This window comes from Clytia hemisphaerica, unplaced genomic scaffold, assembly GCF_902728285.1.
Source record: "Clytia hemisphaerica strain Z4C2 unplaced genomic scaffold, Clytia hemisphaerica genome assembly, whole genome shotgun sequence".
Lineage (NCBI taxonomy): Eukaryota > Metazoa > Cnidaria > Hydrozoa > Leptothecata > Clytiidae > Clytia > Clytia hemisphaerica.
Genome location: NW_027104325.1, coordinates 272160 through 284799, shown reverse-complemented (window position 1 = coordinate 284799; position 12640 = coordinate 272160). Strand labels below are relative to the sequence as shown.

The following is a 12640-nucleotide window of genomic DNA, read 5'->3' as shown; positions in this document are numbered from 1 at the left end:
TATTTTCCCAGCTTCCCAAAGTGCACTGTAAGAATCGAAATCAGCAAAGATGAAAAAAATTGCACTGTAAAGGTGTAAAATTTCGAAAATCTGACCATATTTTACTTAAAAATGGTCAAAAAATTTCAAGAACATGTGCACTGTAAGGGTAGATTTTTCGCTCAAATTTGCTCAAATTTTCTCTGCACTGTAAGGGTCCAATTTCAAAAGGCATAATTTTGGGCAGCACGTATGGTCGTTTTTGAATCGAGTGTTTTTCCATTTCATTACTGATATTCATCCTAAAATGTTCTTAAGGTATTCTTAGGTTAGGGTCCAAATTCCAAACTTTTTTTTGAGATAGAAAGATTTCTTAGTACACATTATTGTAATACTTTTTCTTTAAACAAACACGTATGTGTCTTTAAATTGCAAAATATTGTATTTTCTTATTGTATAGAGGTCAATAGCCCTTCTATAGTAGCCCAACCCTAAATAAGTAAATAAAATTCATTTGTCACTTTAAAGCCTTTTAATAAGTGACAACAAACTTGAACATACCTTAGGTAATCTCAATTTCCCGTACAATTCAAACCCAGACTTCCTACCACCACGCTGTTCATCAAATCTCAATTCCAAATGTTTCAAACCTTCTGGATTGGTCAAACATTTATCGCCACGATACGCGCAATACAGTTTCACAACACTTTTTTGTGCATTGACATAAAATTGCTGTAAAAAGGATAATTCAGTTAGCGCCATTTTGAAGTTTCGCCGGTGTGGACTTATAGTTAAGACACGTAGATTTGGAAATAAATGAAGGACGGGTTCTTCTCCGGTTCCGAAAGATTTGATTTTACGTCCCGTCACGTCAAGCCGCGTCACCCAATTTAGATCCTTTCCATCACCAGAATTTATGCACCTTACTGTTGTAGTATCTTGACATTCAGCTCGAACTTCTTTCACACTGTCATCTGAAATCTTTAAGAAAATACACATTTTTTATAATAAGAACTTCCAAAATTTTTGAAGTTTTAAGCCTAAAAATGTTCTTAACATATTCTCACTTTTTCACTATTTTGTGAGTATTTTGCAGTGAGGATTTGCTTATTTGATTATTTTCAGCGGGGGCAAAAATGAGAGTATAATTTTCCACAAGGGACCTTATTTTGGCCAATTTTTCAAATTTGATCTATGAGAAGGGGGTGTTTTAAGAGAGTCGTCTGTAATCATGTGTCATCATCATCATCGGCCGCCAGAGCTACGGATACCTTTCTATTATGATATAATTTACAAATCTTTTTGTATCTCAATACAGTAAAAATTATATACCTTCAAAATAAATTCGGCGAACGATCGTCTCTGGATATCAGATTCTGCATCAATAATACCTAGCTTAGCATTCAACTTTTCTTGAATAATCTCATTCATTTCTATAGGGTAGGAGATGGGCTCCTCTGTTTCTCCATATTCATCAGATCCATGATCCGGTTCATAGAGCATGCGTTTATCCATGGCCACGAAAGCTCTTAGATTCTCAATCGATGTACATTCCATCTCCAATGATGACCAAGTAATTTTCTGATCTAATGGTGCATTTTGACGGTGGTAATGTTTCATTGGAACAATGACATCTCGATTTTAAACAAGCATCAAAAATCTTCTTTTGGCAAGCTCCTTTCGAATGGTTAACTCGATCTCCAAAGCTTAAACTTATTGCTGCTAAAAGCAATAATTTATAAAAGAATACACTCCAACCCATCATTTGACCCTCAAGACAGTGTAGAATTAGCCATAATTCATTTTCATATACACCTCCTGTTTCCTTCCTTTTAGCTCTTTCTTTGTTGAGGTTGTTAACAAACGCATCAAACACTGTTTTAAACTGATAAACATATTAAACGAAGCGTGAATTATTGGCTCTTCTTTTTCAATCTGTTTGATTTGTTTATTGTTTTTGAAATTTCTTCTCCGCCTTCTTTTTCTTTGAATGCATCTTTTCGACCGTAGCCGCCAATTGCCGCGCAGGTATTTTCTGTCCGTTTTACCACCCTAAAACCGTCCCAGTCTTTTTTCGCACCTATAGACAATAGAAAAAGGTGTAAAAAAGTATTAGATCGAGTTTAGGGGGATAATTAAATAATAAAGTGACACGTGCCTGACCGCACGACTACGGCCGAAAAGGTGTATACAATATTCATTATATTTTAGCGCAGCTATATTTCTAGGATCGACAAGGTTCATAAATATATGCTTGTCTCTCCTAGTGAATCAGCCTATTAAAATTGTCATAGTGGAATGGCTTAGAACAAGTTAATATTAGTTCATGCTCGACGGCTCAGTCAACTTTTTGGAAATTTCTGCTTGGTCCCTGAGTCTGTTTGCTTATTCTGCAAAAACATTGCACATCTCCAGTGTTGAATCGAACAATTAAGTTACGTCACGCGCTATTTTTTGTTTTGATGATTGGTTGAATAACTGCAATAAGTGTAAGTCCAGCGTTTTTGAAGCAGCGATTTAGACTTTAGAAAACATAATGTCAATCTGGCTTTAAAGTATACTTTACGTGAATTTTCTTCCAACACGTTAAAGCTCTGAAGGTCGGGAAAATTTTCAACATCTGGAAGGTTTACATAGCGGAATTTTGCGAGACCGCGTCAAAAATTTTGCAGCGGGAGGTTTGGTAACTCAACCCTCGTTTTCGGGGGTTGGCGGGTCCAACCGAAATATTTCTAGGTTTACGGGCAAGGACTGTTGAACCCGACTGAGGGAGCGGCACATCAAAGGCCGACTATCATTCCTCTCCGATGGGAAATTGGCCCGCTCCCTTTAGAGCTTTAGCGTGGGCGGCCGCCAATCCGCCATCAGAATATCAGATAATTGCTGAAGCCTTCGCCATCAATCAGAAGGATCGGATTTTGCAATTGTCCTTCTAAAATTATTGATTTTGTATTTTTATTGATGTGTTTGAAGTTATGGAATTTTTTTTTTGAATTGAAAATGATCCCTTTTTAAACATTACTTCTTAAGAAAATCCAAGAATTATTAACATTTTGATTTTATGCTGACGACAGCTTTATTTAGATAAAGAGTGGGCCATATCCTAGAAACCTTTATGAAAAGTGCAAACGGAAGAGCAAACCAAACACATCTTTTTTACAAAAAAATCCAAAATTATTGGAAGCCTGCGAAACAACTTCTTGAGTTTTAAACCTGTCATTTTTGTGAGTATATTGGTACATTTTCCTGAAAAAAATACACAAAAAAAAATCTGAAGGAACGAAGAAAAAATTGGCTGTCATGTCAATTCTGATCAATCTATTTCTTTGCACAGGTCGAAACTAAACGTTTTTTTATAAGAACAAACTATATAAGAACATAATGCTTCGATGGCCAAAATCTTAAGAACAAGTTAAAAAATTTTAAGGCTTTGCAGAATCTTAAACAACCAATTTCTTATGAAAATTGACCAAAATACTCACAAAATGATGAAATTAAGAACATGTTAAGAACATATTTAGGCTTATAATCCAAAAATTTCAGAACATCCGAAGGCTTCAAAAAATTTGGATATTCTTATAAAAAAACGTGTAGTGTCTGGTATTCGTTTGTACAATGAGTGCCATTGATCAACCTTTTTGCACGGCGATACATTACCATTTCTAAATTTAGTGAATATTTCTTTATGACGGTGTCATTTTGTCGCAAAGTAATGGAACTAAAAAAATAATGGAAATTAATTTTCACGAAAAGTAAAATAAAAAAAAAGTTTTTTGCGAGAACTCAATTTAACTCAATTTTTTTCAGCGAGTGCGCTAAATGAAGTGTCCTACGTACCAACGGCCCCTCAGTTTTGTGACAAGATTACGTGCCCTGGCGATGCCTCATTTTATGACTTTAGTTGAAATTTTAAAAGGGTTGAAAGCGGTGGAACATTTATACGGCATGAAAAGGTATGGTATCATTTTTATAATGGGCTTTTCCAGAAAAAAAACCGTATACCCCCTGTTGAGGAGGTCCATCCCTCTGTGGCTGGAAATCCTGTAACCCCCTGGAATTTCAGGTTTCAACCCCTCTGGAATTTTGTATTTTAGTAGGATTTAAAAAGCTACCCCCATGGAATTCCAGTTATTTTTGACCGATTTTTCCTCGGTCGAATTTCCCTATGGAATTCCGCCACATATCAAACCTTACCCCCTTGGAACGGAAATGGACCTCCTCAACAGGGGGTATACGGTTTTTTTCTGGAAAAGCCCAATTGTCCAGTTTTTTTTTAGTAAGGGGCCACTCACATATCGATTTTTTCCACGACTAACGACAAAATGACGTCCGTATCGTAATTTTTTCTATTCACAAATTTACAATTAAAAACTCATGTTAACAGTTACGAGGGTAATTGCTTTCATACTTCACTCATTAAAACACTTGCTTCTCACAGACACGGTAGGATTTTTCAACCAGTGGGGATAAAAATAACGATGGGGATTGATATTCCCATATTTTTTGTGGCTCGAGATTTCAATCATTTTGTTTTCAAGTCAGAAAATTCAGCAGGGATGGGAAAAATAGCATAATATTTTGCAGTGTTGAGGTTTATTTGATTATGGGGTAAAAAATTGGAGGATAATTTTGTACCGGGGACAATGTCTTGACCAATTTTTGGGATGAGCTGGAGTTTTTACAAGATGCTTAACTGATTGGTTATTTTTAAACAATAGGGATGACGTGTTCTTTAGAAAAAGTAATAAAATCGTTTGTCTCAACATTTAACGACCAACAGAGTCATCGAAGAACTTGTAAAAACTCCAGCTGGACCCCAATTTTTCCGGTGAGAAGGGGTCCCAGTGGGTCTGTGAGAAGGGTTGTATTAAAGTTTTTCTTCAACGATAAAAACAAAGCATCTTTTTTATACTTACGAAACAACCAACTTTTTTTTGAAAGTTTCGAAAATTAATCGGCTCGTCTCGTCTCAACACCATTTTTTTGTGTAAAAACTATCAAAAATAGATGTATGGTACTAATGCTTTTCTAAATCTCCTTCAGATTGCTACAGTTTGGTATGCAATATGACCATATGTTTTGAGTCGATTTTCCGATTTTACTAGCCACTACCATAAATAAGCTTTCAGATATAACTTTTAGTGACTTACAATTTCTTTCGGGTCTAACCATGAAGAAGAAAATTAATTTTCATACCTACCATAAGTATAGGTACCTAAAAAGTAAAGGTTTTGTGACCTTAAATTCAATTGTTTGATCTCTAGGTCCGAAAAACTTGATTTTTTGAAGGAAATTTTGATAAAATTTTGAATTTTACGACAGTTTGCGACTTTGGAATTCTTGAAATTAGGTATTTTATGAAAGTGCCGGGTGGGGGGGGGGGGTACTAGGGCAAGGTGGGTTACGGGGATGCTCCGCTGGTCTGGGTACTTTTTTTAACCTCCACGAGTCCCAGGTAGGGTTGCAAAAACACTAAAATAGAAAAATCAGTCCCTCGTAGGGTGCCTATATTTGGAAAATTTAAGAAAATTTTTGAATTTCAGTCCCATTCAGGGTCACTTTTTTCGCAAATTTCGAGTCCCACGTAGGGTCCATTTTTCGAACCTCAGGGGAGCACCCCCGTCGGTCGACAAAGGTAGTACCCCCCCCCGGGATGAAAGTACATTTATAAGAGGTTGTAAAAAGTGAACCATACAATATCAAATTAAGTTTGGTGGTTAAGAAAGCCCAAAGTGCAACTTTGTAGGTTTTAGCGGCATGTATGGTTTTAAGGAGTATCCACTGGTAAATATATGTTAGTAGAATATTTTGAAATTTGAAATGTATAAATGTTCAAATCTTTTAATTCAATGCAAGTTCGTGTTCATTGTTTGACGTTTTTGCCACCCTTAATCCTATTCATACTATTCTAGTCTTTGAGGGGCGGTTCAAAACTAGGTTTGGGACTTTTCCTGTACAATACCCCTTAACTTTTGATCTAGTTGGTCTTTTGGATGAAGTTTGGCACACAAGATCCTTGATCCTTATCATATAAGGTAACTTTTGACAAAGATCTTTTTTGATGACGTCACACTCAAAGTGTTCTAATAAATAGCTATTGTATTCTAAAAAAGCTTTAAAAAAAAGTTCCCTGAGTCTAAGATGCTTATTTTATCCTAAATATTCAATAAATTACATTTCAAAGGATATATTTATTGGGAAAGTGTAAGTACGTCAATTTTTGTGACACCTTACTGTCAGAAATGTCATCATGTTCAAGGTGTGAACATTTTTAGATGTCGAATTTGTTTTTATTTTGAAGCTAAATAAAAGTTAGGAATTTAAAGAAAATTTCTTGTCAAAAGCTCTATTATTCCAGGAGCCATTAACATTATTTTTCCCCCGAACAGAACCACTCTCTAGTGCGAATAGGGTTATAGGGACTTTCCCCAAAAATTTCAGCCAAACTTTCAAGAGCTTACCCTTTGAGGGAGTCGATTTTTGATTTTCGTAATCTTGGAACCCTTACAGAGACTTGCTTTTTTATGGTTTTTGTACGAGGGACTTTCGAAAAAGGGACCTTATGGCTCGCACATACCCTGCACCCATTTTGCCTAAGTACCCCTGTTGACTGGAGTCGCTTATAATACGTGTAATACTAATAACACTAATACTAATAATAATACGGGATTTACTTTGTATAAATTGTTCCCTCCATCACTTTTTGATTTATTTCTACTATGTTTGAATTAGTCGTCTAGCTTGCTAGACTAAAGTACCCCTGGACAAATCCCTTTAGAGAACAGCATGGTATACGATTATCTGATATTCCGATAGTGGATTGGCGGCTGCCCACGCTAAAGCTCTGAAGGAGCGGGCCAATTTCCCACTGGAGATGATTGATAGTCGGCCTTTAATGTGCCGCATCCCCAGTCAGGCTCAACTTCCCTTGTGTTTAAACCTTAAAATATTTCGATTGGACCCGTCAATCCCCGAAAACAAGGGCTTGTGTTATCAGGCACTCACTGCAAAATCCTTGACGCGGTCTTGCAAAATTATGTAATGTAAACCTTCCAGATGTTGAAGATTTTCTCTCAAAGCTTTGCTTGTCGGATGAAAATTTCTGCATCTGGGTGCCTGATGAGGTACACGTTTTTTTTTAATAAGGAACCTTAACTTTGCTCTGAGTCTGGAGTTTTTTGACCATTCAGCCTCGACCTCGAGTTCCTTATAAACGTGTTCCTTATATAAAAAAACGTGTATGCAAAGAATGGGTAATTCCTGCACGACGGAAGCTTTTTAAATATGGTACGGCGAATGAGGAAATTTAATCGATTTTACCGATCAAGAGGAAAATTTCGGGATATTTTATGAAAATCTCGTACTGGGGCCCGCCGTACCTGCTGTACCCGATGTGTGCGTTAGAGACGTTAGACCAGCGGCCGAGGTAGTGAATTGTGTCACTTCGTAGGGCACCCCTTAGATCAGGGCAAATCTTTTATATATGCCCCTAATAGGGTGTAGAATTGACAAAAAAATTTGCCCCACGAAAACCATTTTTAAGGCATTTTCTAAATCTTGGTCGCTGGTCTACGTCGTGCCTGTGATCTGTTATGAAATTAAAATCAACTCGCCTGATATAAAGGGGAAAACCTTTAAAGTCACACGATATGATAGAAGGGAATCGTCTTTCTTTCATAAATTATGAATGATGACGTGAATATAAGCACGTATATATGGGATTCCCTTAATTGGGAAGAGAAAAACACTCATTTGAGAATATACTAAAGACGAAAACTGAAGTGAAAACCCACCAAAACATGAACAAACAACTTTTCGTAGACTACTGTTGATTACTTCCTTTCTTGCTTGTTTATTAGACTGTATTCGAACAAGTGAACGGCGCCTAAGGAAGAAATTTTAACCGCTTTTTAGTTCTCTTGTTATATCGTCAAAAATGTGAGGTATTTGCAGAAAGAGAAAGGGTCGTGCAAATTTATGCCCTGTGTAGATATATAAAAAAATGTATAATCAAGACCGGAATAGATTCTGATTGGAGTTTAAAATGTTATGAAATTAAAATACGCTTTTTATAATTATAAGAATGTACTTTTTAAGGCTATAGTCCCCCCCCCACTTTTTTGCAAAAAAAAATGAGAGAGAGAAAGAGAGGGCGAGAGAAAAATAGAAAAAAAGAAAAAGAAGGTGGTAACTTTGTTATCTAATTTAATTACCAAATTACAACAACTCTTATCCTACCCTTTGAAAAGAATACAGATAGTGCGCATGATATTCGAAAAAAAAACGAAAGGAATAATTTCATTTTGTTGACTTTGGTGAATGTAAATGTGTCAGTTATAGTCGATTGAAATCTGTAGATGTTTAGTAGTGTTTTTTATATCTTTGTATATATTAACTTATCTTGTGTTGCTACCTTCTTTGATTTTTTCATTCCAATAACTTCATAAAAATTAAATTTAGACCACTTTTAAGCCAATGTAGTGTACCATAATTTCAAAAAATTTTCGCCCCATCGGTCCCAACCATGGTGGGGCCTCCTTAGTCACTATATCATTTAGCCCCCTCACTTTTAAAACCGATTCGCCGGCCCTGTGTTAAATTTAAGTTAAGCCATGGTTAAGACGTTATTGTTAAAAATATTTAAGGATTGTATTCCCCTCAAAAATTAAAAATACCCATGATCATCGACTGCTGAAGACAGTTGTTTTACCGGTTCGGATAAAAGCAGAATCTCTTAGGTGATTGGTTTTGGATTTCAGAATCAGCACAGAGAATAGTTCAGTTTTCAAGATAAAAATGCCCAGTCTGAATCGCAGACCTCTATAGACATGAGAAACATTTTCCGCTAGAGATGAGCAAAAGCCTGAAAAATGCCAACCTAACGAAGAAGTTGGTGTAAAAAGAAATTCGGTGGATTAAATTTCCAACAAAAGTTGTTTTCCCGCCGCCATCCGCCAAGTCCAATTTATCTCTTTGTACCATTTCGATTGCTTTTTTTAGCCAAAAATATCATCAAATTAAATTCGATAAATTTCTCGCCAAATTAATTATTACATCATACGTGCTCTCGATGTGTGATTGGGAGTTGTGAAGAAATAAATCCCTTGAACCTGAAGATCCGCATGCGGTTAGCACGATGGTGTGATAAAGATTCTAAGGGGGGCTCCTTAGAAGCCAGTGGACCTTCAATTCACGCAATCACGCAGTTTTCACGCATTCAGGCAAACCATTGGGGGGGGGGGCTTTAATCCAATGCGTAATAAGAGGGGCTGTAACATTGACTCTGGAGCTACATATCAAATTTCCTAATGTTACCTTACACACCCACTCCGAATTCATTAATAAATAAATGAAATGTAAATAAGTAAATTTTACTGTTTGCATTTTGGTCTGCAAATTAATGGAAAATCCTTTATCATTCGAATAACTTCGGGTCTGTGTTTTACACGGATCCGGTACCTAAGAAAGAGAGTTTCGTGAAGGTAAAATTGAATTTCTAAAAAATACTTCGGAGGTTTTGGTGTTTTCCTAAAATGGCTGACCAAATTTTGCTAATATCATTTTCAACCTGTTATGGAAGAGAGGAGTACTGAAGTAGTCAAGAAACGAAAATCAAAGAAGAGGTAATCCCATTTTTGTATATGAATTGATATAACTCTAGGTTTTTTGGTCGATGATGTAACTTTAGAATGATTTCAATATCTCTATCTACATAACTTTGAGTTTCAAATAATAGCATAAACATAACTTTAGGTTTAACAATAAAATATGGTTTTCCCTTCTCCTTCATTCTCAACAGCCTATTGTACTACTATGAATAGCTGAACTGCTTATTTGGGTAGTTTTGGGGGTAGTATCTGGCAGTACACTTTAGGTTCTTCCCCTAGCCTGAGCTGAGAGATGTAGAGCTTTAAAAAGTTTAAACTGGTGCTCAAAGTTCTTCCAGAAAGATTCTCAATTTCCTTCTGAAGACATCATAAAATTTGACGAGTTTCCTTTTTTGTGATATCGTGATATTCTGATTTTTGTGATTTGAGTTTCTGTCTGAATTGATTGAGAAGTCTGTATGAATTGACACCGTTTAATAGTCAGTTCTGTGGATATGTATATGGATAGCATTTTTAGCATTTATTTTGCATCAAATGCATAAGTAAAATTAACTTCAGTACTCTCCATCATTGTATGAATTGAAAGTAACCCTGAATTTATATAACATCATCATGGTATGTGCAAGGGACATCAGTGGTATCACCAATTCATGGAGATTTAAAGTGATTTTAATCAGTAAGTTACTTTTAGTATTCAACTGAGATGAGCCTTTAAAAGGAACATTTGATAAGTATAGTTATCTGGGATTATCACGGGACAATTTTGACTTATATTTGCAGCCGGGTTGAACTAAGTAAGTGACCAACTATCGATTTTATCGGTGATTGAATACTCACTCGACTCCAGATTATGGCATTTTCGATTTGTTCAATCATTTCGATTACTTTTCCATTATTTGATTGTATTGACAATATTGAGTACTTTCCAGCCTTCATTTTTATCAAATATCTTTCTAGTAGCAGTACGTCAAATAATCTGAAACCAAGTTTACTTCGGCCAATTAAAACACGCAATTCAACGCGTGAAAACCTTATCGAAGTTATTGAAGTTGACAAAGTTATCGAAAGTAAAGGGTTGTTAAGAAAGTGATTGAATACTCAGAATTTTTTTGAAAATTTGGTACTCGACATGTTCGATTACTTCGCTCACTATCGATTATTTCCATCAGGATTAGAGAAGGAATAACAGAAAAGAATTACTGATTGAAAATAATTTTCTTTACTGAGCAATCAGTTGAGAAGTCCATATCAGTGATTCCTAGCTTCCTATTATTCCTATCTCTAGAGAAGGATGTTGAAATTAGAAGAGGAATGTTGACATTAGACAACTTACGGTAGTATATACTAAGAGGTCGTAGTATGCTAAGAGATTGATGTCTTAGTATGCTAAAAGCGTGACGATTTTCTCAACTACGAAGACTTAATGGGAGTTAATTAAGAAGTCTTTTTAATTTAGAATTACCTCTAATCAATCGTACTGGTCAGACTTTTTGCAATCAATGGGTATAGTAGGCCAACAGTGTGACAGTAGTTTGTTAGAGTAATTCATTCTTTACGCTGCTATCCTTACTTACACAATGGTCCTATATCGCATAGTGTCCTCCAGGGTTTGTTCCCCCCACCAAATCCTTGATTTTTTTTAATCTCCCCCCTCTTTTTTTTCCCCCTATGACTTTTCGGTTTTTTTAGTTTCCCCCCTCTTTTTTGCTTTCCCCCAGAAAATTCTGAAAATATCAGTTCCCCCCATATACCGATATAAATTTCTCAAATTTCAACCTGACACAAACTTAAAATTTTGCTGCAAAAGGAATACTAGACAAAATAGAACGAAAATTGGTTAATTTTTCAGTCATGATCTAATCACATGATATCATGTGGACTGACCTTGGTTGCTGAGATAAAGTTTAAATGACTTCACACTTCCCCCCACCAAATTTGCCAACTATCGATGTTTTCCCCCCTCTTTTTTTTCCCCCCTTTACTATTCAAATTTTCATTTTCCCCCCTCACCCATTCAAAATTGGAAAATTGGTTTCCCCCCCCCCCTTTATAAAGGGGGGGGGGAGGACACTATGTATCGGCATCTTTTAATGAGTAGCTCCTAATTAATTGGTCATTAGAAACAAGGTAATGGTGAATTTTTCTAAGGAAACAGTAAATTTTTAGATTCATGACTGCTTTTACCCTTAAAGGAATAAAAATTTGTGGAGGGGCTTTTTCCATTGTTGAGGAGCCTCTGGAAACTTTTTTATGTGAATTTAACCTTACAAAGATGTTAAAACAACGTTGTCTTAGAATGATACTAAGATTTTGACAAGGTCGACTGCCACAAGTGATACTAAATTTATTACACGCGAAAATTTCCAGAAACTCGCAATGGGCTCTTCCAGAAAAAATCCGTTCATGGGGAGTGGAGGATTAATTGTCCAGGGGTATTGAAAAAATACCAAAAAATTGCAATGCCAGGGGGTAAATTCCAATGTCCAGGGGTAATTTTTTGTGTCCACAGGGTTGATTTGCATGATGTTTGTCCAGGGGTATAACCCGTGTCCAGGGGGTTAAAAATCAAAATGTCCAGGCGAGGGGTAATTCATGAAAAAAATAATATATCCTCCACCCCTCATGAACAGATTTTTTCTGGAAGAGCCCAATCATGAAATTTAATACACGCAAAGCACGTTTCCTCGAAAAAAATTAGCGAATCTTGACATTGTTGTAACACGTGAAATTTAATACCATTTAGGTATTAGTAAATCTTCCCAAAATTTATTTCAAAGTTGTCCCGTAAATACCCCTTAAATTAGTGATAGTGTCATTTTATAACTGGCCTTTAATTGCCTCGGATGACATGTTGAAGGGTGAAAAAGAATGCTGCTATTATAGTTTGTTTTTCCCCACAGGTTTTGGACCCAGTTTGATCTCAAGGGAATGATATTTCCATAGAAAAAATGTTTTTATACAAAATAGGTTGGTGTAAATTGGGCCATCTGATAACTTGAGTTTGGTCGAAAAAGAATGTGTAGATCAGAATTCACACCGGTGCTTGTTGGTGG

The 12640-nt window shown here is 36.0% G+C and overlaps 2 protein-coding genes across 4 annotated transcripts in view; both read left to right on the top strand.

Annotated features, from left to right (window-relative positions):
• The window catches only part of LOC136817659 (neuroblast differentiation-associated protein AHNAK-like), a 301580-nt gene that overhangs the window by 105304 nt on the left and 183636 nt on the right, over positions 1 to 12640 (top strand).
• LOC136817651 (basic helix-loop-helix ARNT-like protein 1) overlaps positions 1 to 12640 on the top strand; it is a 44789-nt gene that overhangs the window by 10806 nt on the left and 21343 nt on the right. Inside the window, exon 1 of one of the 3 annotated variants that reach the window (XM_067073973.1) lies at positions 3784 to 3932. The exons of 1 other annotated variant lie outside the window; for it this stretch is intronic. In XM_067073973.1, the coding sequence (XP_066930074.1) occupies positions 3799 to 3932 (134 nt within the window). In that variant the 5' untranslated portion in view covers positions 3784 to 3798. Of the gene's footprint in view, positions 1 to 3783; positions 3933 to 9456; positions 9603 to 12640 lie in introns of those variants that run through there. One more of the 3 variants, XM_067073974.1, reaches the window with a different exon arrangement.